Here is an 18,691-nt window from a genome sequence, read left to right as displayed (position 1 = left end):
AAAAACTACTGCCTAAGATCACATAGGGACAGGGCGGAAAAAAACTGCATTCTATTATGGTAATTGAGAGGTAAAGGAGAATATGATAGAAGCGCTAAGGGCTCACAACATACCAGGCATCATGTCAAGGACTTAGCACGCATTCCTCAAAACAACCCAGGAAGGTGTGAGGGGTATTATTGTCCCCAGTGTGCAAAGCAGGGCACTGATTAAGATTCTTGCCAAAGTCACAGCAAATGAGTGGTGAAAAGTATGATCTCCAGTCTAGTCTGTGAGGTTTTAACCACTAAGTCATCCACAGCTTCAAATCAGGCACTAAAAGCTGACACAGTAATCCCACAGGAAAAGGGATTCAGAATGAGCACAATTTGGGAGCAATAAAAGAAGTAGAGATAGAAAGAGCAAAGTGAGAATGGACTTTGGAGGGCAGTGAAGAATAGCCTAACTAGGTCCAAGGTCAAATGTTAGGAACAGTCGTTATAAAAAATACTATAAATCTGGTCCCTCTTCATGACTCTTACATGAAGATATCCATCCCCAAGACTGTTTTCCTTGACCCCCCCACATTTCTCTACAGGCTATCCCTTCCATAGCCTCAATTATCACCCTTGAATAATACTTCCCAAATCTTTCAATTGCCCCCATCCCGCATCTCCACAATGCTTCGACTCAAATTTCCAACTATACATAGATTTCTGTTTGGATGACATTAAGCTCAATTTTTCTGAAATGAAATTCATTATTTTTTCCTCCAAACTAGCTCTTGAATCTGACTTTCCTATTTTGACGGTGGCCTATCAACACATTTCTAGTCAACAAGACTTGAAACCCCGGGACTTCCCTGGTGGCACAGTGGTTGGGAGTCTGCCTGCCAATGCAGGGGACACAGGTTCGATCCCTGGTCCAGGAAAATCCCACATGCCACGGAGCAACTAGGCCAGTGCACCACAACTACTGAGCCTGTGCTCCGGAGCCCACGAGCCACAACTACTGAGCCCACGTGCTGCAACTACTGAGGCCCGCACACCTAGAGCCCATGCTCTGCAATGGGAGAGGCCACCGCGGTAAGAAGCCCGTGCACCACAAGAAAGAGTAGGCCCCACTCGCTGCAGCTAGAGGGAGCCCGTGTGCAGCAGCGAAGACCCAATGCAGCCAAAAATTAATTAAATAATTAATTTTTTTAAAAAAAATATCTGAAAGCCCAAATTCTCAAGATTTGACTCCAAACACTCTTTGGGACCCCAATTTCCAAATAAGCTAAGCAGATTCGACCTCCACCCTTCCAGACACCTACCTATCCCTTCTGTTTCTCTCTTCTACCTTCCATTCCCTCTATTACATCTGTCTGCAGTTTTCCATTCCGACACCACCTTCAAGCACAAAGCCTTCATTATCTGTCACCCAGATTCATGAAATACTCTCAGTTGGCCTCCCTGTTTCTGTATCTCCATTCAAATCCTACACAACACCACAAGATCATTTTCCTAAGGCACAATTCTCAACATATCACTCCGCTCACCAAAAAACTTCAACAGCTTCCCTGGAATTATTCAATTAAAGACAAAAGCATTAGGCATTTAATGTGTATTCAGCCCAATCCATGTTCTAGCAACAATGTACCATTTGTACTTATTTCTGGAACAAGTACCTCACTTTTTTTCTCCCCATGTTCTGTCTTCTAACTGGGACCTCCATTATGCCATCCATCAAATTCCTACCCATGTAAAAACAGATATATGTTAAATGGGAAAAAAAATAGATATGGAAAATATCTGAACACTGTGCTTAAACTATGTTAAAAATAAAGGTACATTGCCTATCATTTCATGTAAAATGCAAAAGACTGATAATATCCGACATAAGCAAGCATGTGGAGAAATAAGTGTGCTCATACACTGAAGAGTGTAAATTGCTGCAATATTTTTGGAGGAAATTTGACAATTTCCTACTAAACTAAAATATGTTTAATCTTTGACTGAGGAATTTCACTTCTAGGAATTTATCCTATAAAAACCCCCACACAACAAACAGCACAGGGAATACAGTCAACATTTTATAATAACTTTGTATGGAGTATATTCTATAAAAATTTGAATTACTATGTTGTACACCTGAAACTAATATAATATTGTGAGTCAACAATACTTCAATTTAAAAAAAGAAAGAAAGAAAGAAAAAGAAACCCCCCACAATTATGCAAGGATTATTTGTAATAGCAAAAATTTAAGACAATTTAGGTGGTTACAAAGATATACTATGCTATACCCAAACTCTAAAATACTGTGTACCCACTACTACAGATAACCAACAAGGATCTATATATAGCACAGAGAACTATATTCAATATTTTGTAATAACCTATAAGGGAAAAGAAGCTGAAAAAGAATAGAGATATACATATATGTGTGTGTAAGTGTGTGTGTGTGTGTGTGTGTGTGTGTGTGTGTATCTGAATCACTTTGCTCTACACCTGAAATTAACACATCATTGTAAATCAACTATACTTTAATAAAAAAAATTTAAAAATAAAATACCCTGTACCCATTTAAAAGAATGAAATAGAGTAGACAATGACCGAAATAACAGCTAATAATTACTGACTGCTTTCTAAGAGCTAGGCATTCTTTTAAGTTCTTTGCGAGTGTTAACTCTTTTCAGAAAAGCTTAAGACATGAATCTGCATGTACTCAGGTGGAAACATGCTCCTGCCACAATGAGGAATGAAAACAAGCAAACTACAAAATGATACGTAATGTACCAAGTGCATATAAAAGAAAAGGGAAAAGAAAAAACACCGTGCTTTAACCGTTCTCAATAGTGGTTAGCCCCTAGGAAAGTGTTTTCAATATGGGAAAAGAAATGGACTTCTTTTTAATCCTCTTTGAATTTTGCATATTTTTTAAAGCATGTAGTGCTTTGTAATTTAAAAAACACTACAAGACATGCATATTTGAAGACGGTAAAGAAACACATTAAATTAATTGTAAGGTGCTCAGATTTTTTTCTTTTCTCTATTTTCAAACATTCTATATTACTTTTACTGTTATTGTCATTCAAGGTCCATTTAAAATGCTATCAACTACTCTGTCCTATGAGACAGTGTGTGGTAAGGACTTTGAAATCACATAGACCTAGGTTTGAATCCAGCAGGTACCACCTTAATGACTGACCTTGGGCAAATTATTTAATCTCACTGAGCCTAAAATTTCTCATTTTGTTAGAGACAATGCTACCAATATCAAGGGCTTTATGTGAAGATTAAATGAAATAACATCTACGAAACATTTAGCACAGTGCCCACCACAAACCAGGTCTTCCATTAAAATCCTTTCTTCCTTGGAATTTTGCCTAATTCTGCCAACTTTGACCAGTCTCTTCTGGGAAGCTCCAAAAGCTTTGGTTTTTTTGCTAATAAAAAATTTTATCACATTTTTCGGCCACAACTGGTTGACTTGTCTTAAGGCAAATTTCTGAAGGCAGCAAAGGCATCCTACTCCTTGATCTCCTTTCACAATGACTGGCAGGCAACCTTGAAAACAGCACTCAACACAATGCACTACAATGTGATTTCCAGGGAATCTGACATTACCTAAGTGGACAGGTGTGAAACAGAAGGTACAGCCAGCAAAAGGAATCCACATACTGGCTTATTAAAAGACTTAGTAGAACTCATCCCTTTAAACAAAACCATCCTTTAAAAAGTCTAGCTCGTTGTTTTCAGTAAATCAATAGACCAAATTTTAGCCTCCCACTTCTCCACTATCCAAGTAAACATGCAAAATCTTTCTACTTTTTCTTTAATTCAGAGAAAAAAGAAAATATCTGAACTAAGAAGTTTAGCTTTATAAAGAAATACTTCTAATAATACATTTACAAACGGAAAACTCCCCTTTGCCCTTAGGGCAGCACAAGACGTAAAAAAATTAAGGGCAGAGGTAACACCTAGTCACCCCAGAGCGTCTCTGAAATTCCAAAGGCACACCAGAGGTGGGGGTGAGGGGAGCTAAGACTTCTAAATTAAAAGACACTTCAAAAGCCAAATAGGGTTCTAAGTAACCTCCATATAGGTAATTACGCCATTAGCTTTAGATAAAAAGGGAGTTTCCATTGCTTAAAATTAAAAACAAAAAACAAAAACATAAAAACACTGACGCATGAATAAAGTCAATGCTTTTCATGATCCCAGACATGTCTCTACTTACAATCACCCTTTTCATGGGATTAAAGCGCCGTAGTCAAAGTCACGTGATTTATCATTAATCTAACTCGTTCGTGAGCACTCATTAGCTCAACACAAGCTCGCAAGCTCCAGAACACAGTTTGTTAATAAAGCATCCATCCTGCGTCGCCGACCGCCCCGGTCAGCACAGGCGCCTGCTCTCTCAGTACTGTCACCGAGTTGGATTCAATTTTTAAGCGCTCTGCGAAGAGCTCGGACGTAAAGAAAACAGGAGACACTTACCTCGAGAAGCAAAGGCAGCCCATCCAACTTCCGGTTTTTTTACAACTTATATCTCATTTCAGCAGCTGGGTGGAGCCAGTATAACCATAAAGAGAAGAGAACGTTTCCCAAACTGAACCGCAAAACTGGATTTGCAAGACCAGTGCTAGTCTTAGGACTCAGTTTCTGAGAATTAACCATTCTGTTTTACACAAAGGAACACTTTTTGCCAACTAATAATTGTTTCACTGAGAAAATTTAAGTTTTTGTCTTTAACTATAAAACCATTTGAAAATACAACCTGTTCTATATAATGCTAAGTAAAGACAAACCAAAGAACCTGTTTGTGCTTAGTTTAGGGTTGCCAAATTTAGCAAATTAAAGTATAGGATGTTAAATTAGAATTTCAGATAAACAACAAATCATTCATTAACATAAGTACTGTCCTATGCAATATTGGGGATATACTTATATTAAAAAGTGATTCATTGTTTTCCTGAAATTCAAATTTACTTTCTATTTTATCTGGCAACCCTATCTAGAGAATAACAGTAATTAGCAAACTATTTCAATTAACTACAAAAGGTGTAATAGAATCAGACTGCATAGAAATGAAGCCTTTGAAAGTGTAAATGACATAATGCAAAAGAATTCTTTTATTACGCAAAATTTACCTTGGAATTTAGGAGTTTTGTTTGTTTTTGTTTCTTTTTAAGCCTTTAATCATTGTTTTTCCAAGATTCTTTTTGCAAAAAAAAAAAAAATTCAGGGCTAGGAAAAGGTAATGTTCTGAAAATATTAAACACTTCAGACCATGACTAACATGTGCAGACTGGAAAATAGACTTTGTCACACACGCCGTGACCTGTGATCACTGGTTGGCAACCACACTAGTAAATTCTCTAGAACCATTTCAAAAGGGGAGAAAAGTAGAGAAAGAACGCCATCACTTTAATCTTTCTCTTTAGGAACTTGTCACAAGTAACAAAAGCCCCCTTTACAGGATTTTAGAGAGAAGCTTTAAATAAAGAAGATGCAGCTCTGGTTTTCTATCCTAAAGCTGCTTGGAACGTGAAAGAATTTAAACTAAAAGTCAGTTGATCTTCAGTCCTTCCATATAAAGCGTCAAGTGGTGACATAACTTTCTCTAGTTTTAGTTAGATTCTTTCCAGGAATAGTCCCCAGTGGACACTTTACATGCCAAAAGCATGATAAAAAGTCTATAAAACAAATAATTCTTAGAATATACTATCATAATCTTTAATCCTAAAGTACAGTAGAAAAAACTGAATGGAGAGGCTTAGCACTATCTAAAACCACCCTTTCCAGGCCTATCATTTCCCTGAAAGTCCCCAGTTATAATTCCCCTTATCATTCCCTCCCAGAAGTTCACCTCAACGGGGTTCCTTCATCAGCTACTTGTCAGCTGCCAGAAAGGAAACCCAATTTATTAAAGTCTTCAATGGACCTTGGACTCTGAGAAGTAGATAGTAGCCTATTGGAGCCCGCGCTCATGTCTCTAAATTAGTAGTTCTCAAATTTTTGGGGTTTCAGGACCCCTTTGCAACTCCTAAAAATTATTGCAGCCTCTAAGAGATGTTTGGTTATGGGGGTGATATCTGTCAATATCTATTGTATTAAAACAATAAAGTGAGAAATATTTAAATACTTATTCACAAATTCCACAAATTTATTTATGGACAAATGACAATAATGAACTCTACATGTTGACATGATATTTTTTACTCTTGTTTTTATAAGTGTTTTTCAAAAATAAGAATTTAGTGAGAAGAGTAGTATTGTTTAAATTTTTACAAATCTCTTTTGTGCCTGGGTTAATAGAAGACAGCTGAATTCTCATGTCTTCTTCTGTATTCAGTCTGTTGCAATATCATATAAGCACATCATGCAGCCACTGGAAAAATCCACTGCATACTCATAAGAGAATGAGAATGAATAAGGCAAATAAAGTAGAGCAAGAACAATAATAACGATCTGTTGAGCTTCTGTCTTGACCAAAGCACATGAATTATCACATCCAAGTCTCACAAGGACTCTAGGTAAAAGGTATTTGTTATGGACATTCTGCAGCTGAGAAGGCTAAGGATGTGCCTGGCTAAGTAAATAGCCCAAGGTCAGGCAGAGAAAAGTGACAGACCGGTTTCTAAGCCAGAGCTACTAACTCTCTACACTGTCAAGTGTGAATGAGGGCTGATGGACCAAACTTAAAAACCTTCCTATTATAGTCAGCATTTCATTAAAAATTACATTGAAGTAAAACATCTCCAATTGATTAGACCCTGCCTCAACTCAATAAAACCAAACCCACTGTCTAAAATGGACTCATTCTCACTCAGGCTTTAATTATGGCCATCTCATCCAAATTCATCCCCTCTTCTCTATCTCCACTGCCATCACTCTGGCTTAGGTCCTCATTACTTCTCCACTGGACTGTGGGCATTATCTACTAAGTGCCTCCAGTTTCTCATCAACCTAATAAGCCATCCCACATGCTATCATATTAATCTTTCTAAAGTATAACTCACATCATGTAATTCTTCTGCTCAAAAAACCTTCACTTACTACTTATTACTGAATGAATGAATGTCCAGATTCCATAGACAGATGGTCAAATGAAATAATATCTGTAAATCACAGTGCCTGACACAGAAGTATTTAATAAATCATACTTAAAAGAAAAAAAATTTTTTTTGATTTGTGAATGAGATGCCCCATCTTCCCAGTGCTTCACAATAAGAAATTGTTCCAAAATTACCCATGAACTTCTAACCAAACTCTGTTCACTAAATCCATATTTCACATGTTCTCTGACAACACAAAGCCATTCTCAGCATTAGATTAGTAGTAGCAACATTCTTCTTCATAATTTTCTTTCTACCAGTTCCAGGTCACTTCACATTATTCTCCTCTAAACACAGCCTACTCCTTAAATTACTCAACATAATGTGACTTCTCTACGATGAATGATCCTGAAGAATATCTGCCACTTCACCCAAACCCTGGCTAAAATTATCTGTGTCTTCAAAAGATAACTAACGTTATTACTGAGACCCAGTTTTGACTTCTCTGGATAAAATTAATCTCTTGAAAAAATCTTTACTTTCACCATAATTATTTTTACCATAAAAAAAAATGGAGATGATCTGAAGTCATAGAAGTCTACTCTAATGTAAATACATAGAGGATAACTCTTTGTGGCATAGGACATTGCCTTCTAGTAATTATTTTCAATTGAGATATTTCCTTGTTGTGACACACTGTCCTACTCATTGTAGAATGTCTAAGCATTCCATTACTCCAGCTATTAAATATAGAAGCCCTGCTCTACCCATTAATAGTGATAATCCAAAAAATGCCACTACACATTTCCAAAGTTGCAGCAGGAAGCAGATATAAGGTATGAGAGTGGATCCACTGTGTAAAGCTGTGATTAGATGAGTCACTCTGGGTCCCAGTGGAATGAAGCATTTTGCTTTTGAAGAAAATAAATACCAACAGGGGAAAGACCTAGAGTATTACCACATTTTAGTAATAGTACTGCTTCTTTAGGTTGACAGGTGAACTCAAAAGAAGCTTGGCTTAAAACGAATGTGAAAAGGCAAAGGAGTGTGGTGAAAAGAGCACTAGATCATTCTAGACAAATCACTTATCTTCTCTGTTTTTGTTACCTCGAGTAAAAATGAGACTTCCCTGGTGGTGCAGTGGTTAAGAATCTGCCTCCCAATGCAGGGGACACAGGTTAGAGCCCTGGTCCGGGAAGATCCCACATGCCGCGGAGCAACTAAGCCTGTGCGCCACAACTACTGAGCCTGCGCTCTAGAGCCCAAGAGCCACAACTAAGAGCCCATGTGCCACAACTACTGAAGCCTGCATGCCTAGAGCCTGTGCTCTGCAACAAGAGAAGCCAGCACAATGAGAAACCCGTGCACCACAACAAAGAGTAGCCCCCGCTCGCCGCAACTAGAGAAAGCCCACGCGCAGCAATGAAGACCCAAACGCAGCCAAAAATAAATTAATTTTTTTAAAAAATTAAGAAAAGAAAAAGAGTAAAAATGAGGGATTACAACCGGAACCATATATCCTCTAAGGTTTCATGCCAAATTCTGAATGCAGGTTTCTGATGGCCAAGAGGAGACACATAATGGACCAGAAAAATACTAGATTTTTAGGTGAAAGGTCACTTTTAAAAAAAAGAATTATCACAATCATCCAACAAATATTTTGTCAAGTACCTACAACATGGCAGATATTGTGCTAGGCACTAACCTATATTTGTACAAAGTGGTTCTACATCTACTCTAATATATTGTGATTTCTTAGGTGGATGAGAAAGAAAAGGAAGAAAGAAAGAAAGAAAAAAAGAAAGAAAGAAAGAAAGAAAGAAAGAAAGAAAGAAAGAAAGAAAGAAAGAAAGAAAGAAAGAAAGAAAGAAAGGAAGGAAGGAAGGAAGGAAGGAAGGAAGGAAGGAAGGAAGGAAGGAAGGAAGAAAGAGAGAGAGAGAGAAAGAGGGAGGGAAGGAGGAAGGAAGGAAGTGGGAGGGAGGAAGAAAGGAAGGGAGGGAGGGAGGGAGGAAGAGGCACAATTACCTGGTAAACCCATGTGCCTACACACACGCAGTCTCCAGAAGCTGGAGAGACAAGGAACAGATACTCACCTAGAGCCTGTGGAGGGTGTGTGCTTCTGCCAACATCTTGACTTTGGCCCAGTGATATTGATTTTGGACTTTTGACCTCCAGAACTGTGAAAGAGTAAATTTTTGTTGTTTTAGATCCCAAGTTTATGGTAATTTGTGTCAAACAATAATCAGTATTGAGGCTGCAAAGAAAAAAGAGCTGTATTTGGGGTCTTAGGAATTGCAATTTGGGAGACACAGATTCAGGGAAAACCGAAAGAGTGTTCTAGGGAAGAGAAAGAGTCAAGGGCCCACAAAGACTAAAGCCACACGGCTGCCAAAGAACCGTGACCGCCCCTGACGCAAGTCAGGAAACATCTGTCCTCCAGGAATCATAAGCTGCTCTAGGGCAAGGGCCCAAACAAGCAGATAGGCTGCCAGGAGCCACCCTAGAGTAACGGTCCAACAAGGATCCTGAGTAGGACAAGAATCAAAAGACCAGATTTCATCCAGGCCAAGATGCACACAAGTCACACCTCCTCAATGGCCTCCTGGCTCATTTTAGAGAGCTCTCTTAGCAACACCAACTCCATTTTTATTTTCCTTTCACATTTGTTACAGTAGCCACAGGAAACTTATCAACTCTCCTTTCCAATTTCTTCTTTATTTTTATCAATTAGTGGTACCCATTTTCCTCACCACTCAAACTAAACCTGGAGGACTTTTAACTTTTTTGTCTTTTTCATATTTTATAGCTTAGAGTTTTTCAACTCAGAGCCACAACCCATTTGTCAGTGGACTGTAAAATCTTTAGTGGTCACAATCAGAAAACTGCTAATGAAATAAAATAGAAAAAAATAGCAGAGAAAATACCGTTATATGATAAGGGTAAATGAATGCTATTTCATGAGCTTTTCTGATTATGAGTACATATATCCTGGTTTGTGAGATAAAATGTATTTCTTACTGTGGGCTACAGCCCAAAATGTTGAAACCAACTGCTTTTAATTTCCCCAAGTCAATTATCAGTTCCTTCTTTCTCAATATTGTTGGGAATGAAGAAATTTTCCTCTACCCTTCTAGGTTCTTCTGGATGGTCTAAGAATTAAATTGACATGAAACAGAATAACAAGAGAAAATCAAACAAAAGTTTAATAACATGAACACCTGGGAGAGATCCAGGAAAACTGAGTAACTTGCCAAAATGGCCTAAATCCTCACCTTAAGTACCATCTTCAGCTAGAGACAAAAGAGGATGTTGGGGGTAGTAGTTTGGGCAATTTAAAGAGGAGGAAGGTAATTGACATAGAGATGGAAAAGCAAATGTTTGGTAAATAAATGTTTGCTGGGCCATGCAGAGACTATGGGACACAGAGTGGACTCTGATCTCTAGGTCCAGCTGAGTCCCCATCCCTCCCCCTCCCCCGACCACACTTAACTCATATCTCTGGTGATAGCTCTATTCTGGGAACAGGCCCTTTATCTAAATTATTTAGGCAGCCAAGGAGAATGTAGAAGAGAGACTTCCTGAGTCTTCTGTTTCTTAAATATACTCAGCCTAAATTAATCCTCATGCCAAAGAGACACATTTAGGGCTGGCAAATTTTGCTCCCCTACAATACTTATATGTAAGCCTTCTTCCCACAGACTATCGAGGGCCAAAGGCAAAAACAGAATGTGTAAGAGAAAGGGGATAGGAAAAAAAAAAAACACTGTAGGCAGCCTGGAAATAGTGAATCTTTTTGTCCATTTTTAGCATAAGCTAATTCACTGATAGCTAACTAAGAGTCCAGTCTGGATGGTATGCCATTGAGCAGGCTGGCTGGAGTCAACAAAGATAATAATTTCAGTAGTTTATGGATTCTCCAGGAAACTTTGATAATCCCTATGGAGCAAACAGGAGCAGCTGTCTCTTCATGATGGCTGCCATGTCTGTCCATTGGTCCCAACTCTGAGAGGCACTTCTGCACTCGTCTGATACTCTCCTCCGGTCTCTTACTTCCCATCAGCCAACAGCAGAGCTGAGTACTGATCACATCAGTGATCTAAGTGCTTAGGAGAGTTGCTTAGTAACTAATCACTCCCAGTGCCTTCTCTGGGTCTAAACCTTTGACACACTGTTCTCTGCTGACCCCAGTAGGTCACGTTTGCTCTTCTCTAGCCTAAAATGGGATATTTTCTTTTAAGATGTTAAAAATAAGACTCTAAGTTCAGAACACTGAATAAATTCTTGACCTGAATTACTAATAACTTTACCTCTCTGAGAGCAAAGGAAGCAACAACCAGAATTTTATCTCTTGAGTCAATTCTGATCAACAGAGAAATTTTGATGAATCCAAAGATAGAAAACTTGAGGGAAACAGGAAGAAATTGGAAGTGGTGGCAACTATTTGGATGGGAAGATTGGTGGGAAACAGGGGAGGAGCAGGTTTGAAGGGTAGAAACCAAGAGTTGAGTGTTGGACATATTAGGTTTTAGATGCCATTAAAATATCCAAGTGGAGATATCTGTTGATATACATGTATGAAGAGACACATTTGAGTCATTTGCACTATGGTGTGAGCATGGATGGAAAAAGGAAGAGGCCTAAAGAATAAGCCTCAAGTGCACTAATGTTTAGAGGTTGGGAAGAACAGGCAAGCTCAGTAAAGGAAATTGTGATTGATTGGCCAGTAAAGTAGGAAGATAACTGAGAGAGTGGTGAGTCCCAAAACGTAGAAAGTGGTACCGAAGGTGGATGAGGTCCATCATGTCCAATGTCGCTGAGAGCTTGAATATACTGGAGACTAACAATTGACAAATGAGCATGGTTCTCAGAGTCACCTGTGGACCTCCTGCATCACAATTACCTACTTATTAAAATGAGATTTCTGGGCCCACCTCAGACCTACTGGACAGACTTTGTAGGAAGGCAATCAGAACTGTGCACTTAAACAAGCACAGGGTTATTCTCACATACCCAAGAGTTGCTGTATTAGAGTATTTGTCATTGGAATGATATCAGTCATTTCTCTAGACCCATGGTTCTCAGGCTTTTATATGTATCAGAATCACCTGATGGATTCCTTAAAACACAGATTACTAGAACCCACCTCCAGAGTTTCTGATTCAGGAAGACTGGGGTAAACCTGAAAAATTGCATTTCTAACAAGATTCCTGGCAATGCTTACGCTGTTAGTCTATGGCTACAATTTGAGAACCACTGTACTAATTTTTTTTAAAAAGGTCCTTTAAAAACAGAGTAAGAATATGTGTGATTCAAAATGTAGCCCCCTTCCCTGGCTAATAAAACTCTAAGATAACATGGTCTTAGAGATAATAACTTTCTCTCAAGTTTTCTCTCTCTCACCATAGCTGGAATTTCTCCTTCTTCAGGGAAGTCTCTGTTCTTAAGGCCTTTTAACATGCTCATCATTGCACCGCGCTCACCCCAATATCTAGGACAATCTCCCTTCCTGAAAGTCAACTGATTATGGACTTGAATCACATCTACAAAATACCTTCACAGCAACATCTAGATTAGCATTTGATGGAATAACTGGGGATTATAACCGAGCATAGTTGTTGGCATTACACTACTGTATCTAAACTAGTGCTCCTTTTAACTTTCTACCCTTACCTTACTTTATCTTCTTCACAGAACTTATCACTACCTGACATTATGTTTACATATTTATTTCTTTATTTATGTATTGGCTAGCTCATCTGCTGGAATATAAGTTCTGTCAGGGAAAGAATTTTATCTTTTGGCTTTGCTTTTAACTACTGTTTGTTCAGATAATCTCCTATTTTGGACATTGTGTTTCATTCTGCTGTTTTATTATTATGAACAACATTAATGTAAATATTCTTGTATATACGTACATCCTGGGTCACTTCTTCAATATTTAACTTTTAAAAGTAATCTTTTTTAAATGTCATTTTTTGGTTAATTTTTTTCAAGTCATGTTTATAGAAGTATAATTCTACAAAGAGTGAAATTTTCCCTTTTTCTTGTAGAGTTCTGTGATTTCTGACAAACATGCAGTCATGTAACCACCACAATCAAGAAACAGAGCATTCATATCACCTCAAAATGTCCCATTGTGACCCTTTATAGTCAACACTTGCCTCACCCCCACCCTAGAAACCATTTGTATTAGTTTGCTAGGACTCCTGTAATAAAGTACCACAAACTCAATTGCTTAAAAAATAGAAAATCTGCGTCTCAAAGTCCAAAATCAAGTTGTCAGCAGGGTTGGTTCTTTCTGAGGGCAGTGGGAGAAGGATCTGTTCCAGGCCTCTCCCCTTGGTTTATAAATGACTGACTTCTTCTTATGTCTCTTTACATCATCTTCCCTCTATATGGCTCTGTGTCCACATTTTCCTTTTTTATAAGGTCACTAGTGATGTTGAATTAAGGCCCATCCTAAAGGCTTCATTTTTAACTTGATTACCTCTGTAAAGACACTATTCTAATATGGTCACATTCTGAGATACTGGAGTTAGGACTTCAACATATGAATTTTGGGGCAACACAATTCAACCCATAGCACCATTGATCTGTTTTCTCTCCTTATAGATTTGCCTTTTCCAGAATATCATATGAATGAAATCATAGCTTCTATGGCCTTTTGCATCTGGTGTCTTTCACTTAGCATAGTGCATTTGAGATTCATCCATGTTGCATATATCAGAAGTTCATTCCTTGTTATTGCTGAGTAATATTCCATTGTATGTATGTACCAGTTTGTTTATCCATTCACCAGCTGAAGGACATTTGAGTTGTTTCCAGTTTGCAGCAATTATAAGCATAGTGACTTATAAGTGTATAAGTCACTATAAACACTCACATACTGGTTTTTGTGTGCACAAATGTTTTCATTCCTCTTGAGTAAATACCTAGATGTGGGATTGCTAGATCATATGGTAAGTGTATGTTTAACTTTATAAGAAACTACCAAATTGTTTTCCAAAGTGACTGCTCCTGTTTTTTCATTCCAACCAATGATATGTGAGGATTTAAATAATAAATAAAATTGTATTTTGTGACATCATTTGGTAATACTTAAGGTTATTAATTCAGTATTGCAGAAATGATGGAAGAAAGGGGTATAGTTTTAACTCAGAGGTTATCTGCCTACACCACTCCACCCCAAGGAAGGCACTAAGAACTGTGCACTTAAACAAGCACAGGGTTATTCTCACATACCCAAGAGTTGCTGTATTAGAGTTTTTGTCATTGGAATGATATCAGTCATTTCTCTAGACCCATGGTTCTCAGGCTTTCATATGCATCAGAATCACCTGATGGATTCCTTAAAACACAGATTACTAGAACCCTATTGTAATCTTTGTAAGTAGCCTATTCTGAGAGAGACAGAGAGAGAGAGAGAGGGATTCTTCTAATTGCAACAAGTTGTTTATACATATTTAGTTCTTAAAACTTTTATCAAAATAAATCATGCAAATAGGTTTTTAAAAACCAAGTAGTGCAGAAGCCATATAATGAAAAGCAATCATTCTGTGTTCCTCTGTCCCCTACCATCAGTTCCCTAAACTAGAGGCAAAATCTTTTACATGTATCTGCTTTGGTTCTTTTGGTTATTACCATTTTTGTTAATAATATACATTTCCTACTATTTCTTGATACAATAACTTGAGACATTCTTTATTAATTTCCTGCCACTCTCCTCTGTTCACTTCTACTCTATATGTTCATATCACTATTTTTAGCTCCTCTAACTGGCTACTGTTGTGACTTAATATAATACCCAAACTTCTGTCTAATTGTCTCAAATATAGACATTATCCATTGAATTTCTCCTATAGTAGATGAGGATAATAGGACCTCTAGCATTCTATTTATATTCCTTTCCTCATCCCCTCCCATCTTCTGTCAATAACTTGGTCAAGGTGAATAACATATTTACAGTCTATTCTGTAACCCTAATTAGGTCTTCCCTGTTTTGCCTGTAAATTGATTTCAAAATTAAAAACTATAAAGATATATACATTATGATTATTGATTATTTTAGTATTGTTCACTGAATAGTCAAGATGGGTTTCCTAATTTATGTCTCCAAGTCTTGATCCAAGCGCCACTCAATATGACAATGTACAAAACGGGTTCTCTTTTCTTACTTCCCACCCATTGTTAGAAATCAGACTATACTTTGTGTTGCTTCATATTTAGAACATTGACTTTCCCATACCGTTTAATGTTTCTTTGTTTTGCCTTGGGGTTTCTTAGAATCTTTTTTTTTCTTGTAGGATAAAGAAGTAAATGCATTCCACCCAATATCTTTAATATCATCCAGTTTCTTATTCATTCCATTTGTTGCTTAGAATCCATATCCATTCCATTTTCCTTTAAGTCTATAGATTTCCTATTTTCGATTGGATTTTAGACTATGAGTTTCTTGTATAGTTTTTTTTTTGAAGATTTTAATTGTTTTTCCTTTCTAAAAATAATGCATTGTATACTCTTTGCCATGTCCTAAAGTTCTTACCTTTTTTTTTCAATGGATTCAGTAGTTTCTTAAATTTTTCTGAGTATTGAAGGGCTTTATTTTGTTTTCAAATAGCTTCAGTTCTCTGAATTATCTATTTCCCCGAGAATCAGGTTTTTTCTTTCATTATTTTAGTTCCTCTTTTTTATATTGTAGGCTTACTGCAAATGACAGGAGGTTCAGCTGCTTATTTCAATTTAAGAATGTGGCAGTGGAAAGTCTGACGAGGCCTCGACAGGAACAACCTCACTCTTCCTCCGGTGTGTGTCTCTCACTCTCACACTACTGCCACACTCACTTCTCACACCAGATGTGTATGCATTTTTCCTCACACCAAGCAATTCTCTGAGACACCATCTAGGTGTCCTACAATTTAACTGAATTCTGACACTATCTACCTGGAGATAGCATCAGATCCCATAGGTTAAGGGCTCAGTTCTACAAGACTTCCCCCCACCCTCCCACTTCAGATGCCAATCACAAGTCCAGGTTGTTACCTAGGTTTCTGACTCACTGAACTGAAGGTTCCCATAACCCGCTCCTTGGGTTCAATCAATTTACCGGAATGGTTCCCAGAACTCAGGAAAACAGTTTACTTCTAAGATTACCAGTTTATTATGAAAGGACATAACTCAGGAAGAGCCAGATGGAAGAAATGCACAGGGCAAGGTGTGTAGGAAGGGGCACGGAGCTTCCAGGCCCTCTCCAGGCCAACCACTCTCCCAGGACCACCACTTGTTCACCAGCCCAGAAGTCCCCTGAACCCTGCACTTTTGGGGATGTTTGTGGAGGCTCCATCATGTAGGCATAATCAACCATGAACTCAATTTTCAGCCCCTGTCCTCTCTCTAGAGAATGGGGGTAGAGGGCTGAAAGTTCCAAGCTTCTAATCACAGCTTGGTCTTTCTGGTGACCAGGCCCCCTCCAGGAGCCCATCACATGTCAGTTCATTAGAACAAAACACATTCACAAAAATCCAAGGGATCTCAGTGTCCACAACCCAGGTCGAACACCAGATATTGGAACAAATGACTGATTAGGAAATTACAAGGATATTAGGAGCTCTGTGCCAGGACCTGGAGGCAGAGGCCAATGTTCATTGTCTCTATTGTCTCACGCCTTTTGTAAGAGGACAGGGCTTACGGTTAGATCGCTTTTGTTTTGGGGTGGGTGACCTATTGGAGAATCAGCCCAGACATCCTACTGGCTCCCAAATACCAAAAAGTTAATCAATAGATCTAAATATGTAGCTGTAGGTGAACTTTGAACATTACTGAAGGCACAAAGCAGATGTAAAGAAACTTCCAGTGGAACCACTAGACCAGGCTGAAGAATGTAAGCAGAAGCTCTGTACAAGCCCCAAGTGGCAGCACAGTCCTGGAGACAGCCAGGCTTAAAAGAGCTGCTGCCATTGCCACCACAGACCCAGAGCGGCTACCCATTCAATGCTAGGAGCGGAGAGTCATGAGCAGGACCCTCAGAGAGATGAGTTGAGGGGGCAGGAGGCTACCAGGACTCAGACCTGCCCTTGTGGTGCAGGAGCTACATCTTCTTCTCTTAGGCTATATTTTTGTGTTCACCCCCTTAACCTCGGCTCCAATAACAGTGCCTGGCACATAAATAGAAGTTGAAAGTCTCCCAAATGCTGAACTCTGAAAACATAATCAAATGTATCTCAGTGAAGAGGAAGAAGCAGCATTTGTGGCACACAACACTAATTTTTCCTCAGTGCTTATTCTTCCCTTCTCCTTTTAGTAACAGATACTCTTCCTCTTTTCAGCAGGGCATATGGCCACTCATCAAGGAAATACACTTCCCAGCCTCCCCTGCGTTTAGGTTACATGATTAAATTCTCTCCAGTGGAATGTTGAGTGGAGGTGACAGAAGAAACCAAGCCACTGGATGATCTTGAGAAATAAAACCAACAATAGGCCTTGGCTTGCCTGTCTACTATTGTGTAAAAGAAAAATAAAATTATCTCATATTTTGTGCTTTCTGGTACAGCAAGTGTGCTTATCCCTTAGCCAATACTGTATTCAAACAACATAATTTGACTACTGAAGGAGCTCTCCAACAATATCAAGTTTGAAACCAATGACTATATAGAAATGGCACCAAAGCCAAAGACTTATGACAGAGAGACTAAAGCCCAGAGTCAACTGAAGTATTTTAATATGCTAAGAAGATTAATAAGGGCTTACCTGCTAAGGAACACTTAAAGTACAAGATTGAGGAAGATAGAATCTCACTAAGAGAGCCAGATAGTAAATTAAAAAATGGCAGTGGAAAATAGAACTATCAATGCCTATTTTACTTTTTTCTCAATCAAAGAGAATAATCTTGAAAGTGGAAAGATTACAGCAAACATGATCAGAGAGAATAAAATGAACAAGAGAGAGAGATGATGAAGTGCAGCTTCTGCATCTTGGGCCCAAATTACTTCCAGCCACTGATGTCTTCTACCTGAAGCTTTGGTTCTCCCAAGTTTATAAATCAGAGAGCAGGTGTCAAACGCCAGACTCAGAGGTGCCTTAAAAAGACTAGTGGAAATATTCCCTTGGGGGTGGAGGGCAAGGCCTTGAAAAGTGTGGAACAAATGGCCTGATTTGTGAGAATTACTCGGATATGAATTCATGTGGTATTTTTTGTTTGTTTGCTTATTTGTTCATTGTATTCTTTACACACACACACACACACACACACACATATCATGCGTCAATTAAAATGTAAACAGAGACATTGTCAGTCTTGTTTTCCACTGTGCCTAGAATAGTGATTAGTACACCCACTGAGAGGGTTGCTTGATTGACTCTCTTCAAGCTTGTTTCTGGCACACAGACATGTTGCTGTTTCTCCCGGCTTAACAAAAAATTTCCGTGACTCCATTCCCCCTGCCCAAAACCATCCCAATTTTTTTTTTTTTTTTTTGGTCTCCCTGTTACAACATAATGCAAGAGTTGCCTATACTCTCTGTATTGGTCTGCTCTGGGTGCCATAGCGAAATACCACAAACTGGGTGGCTTAAACAACAGAACTGTATTTCTCACAGTTCTGGAAGCTGAGAAGTCTAAGATCAAGGTGTCAGCTGATTTGGTTCCCAGTGAGAGCCTTCTTCCTGGTGTGCAG

General features: G+C 38.5%; 1 protein-coding gene across 7 annotated transcripts in view; it reads right to left on the bottom strand.

Annotated features, from left to right (window-relative positions):
- The window catches only part of FRRS1 (ferric chelate reductase 1), a 99,107-nt gene that overhangs the window by 43,887 nt on the left and 36,529 nt on the right, over window positions 1-18,691 (bottom strand). For 4 of the 7 annotated variants that reach the window (XM_082452146.1, XM_082452147.1, XM_082452144.1 and 1 more), the window contains one exon: window positions 9,117-9,200. Coding sequence is in view for 2 of the 7 variants with exons in the window: in XM_082452142.1 (XP_082308268.1) it covers window positions 4,203-4,217 (15 nt within the window). In the remaining 5 variants the exon portion in view is untranslated. Of the gene's footprint in view, window positions 1-4,202; window positions 8,486-9,116; window positions 9,201-18,691 lie in introns of those variants that run through there. The other 3 variants (XM_082452142.1, XM_082452148.1, XM_082452143.1) reach the window with 3 other exon arrangements.

The sequence above is a fragment of the Balaenoptera physalus genome, assembly GCF_965194825.1.
Source record: "Balaenoptera physalus genome assembly, chromosome: 1".
NCBI lineage: Eukaryota > Metazoa > Chordata > Mammalia > Artiodactyla > Balaenopteridae > Balaenoptera > Balaenoptera physalus.
The sequence above is the reverse complement of the archived record's forward strand: the minus strand, read 5'-3'. Positions and strand labels throughout refer to the sequence as shown.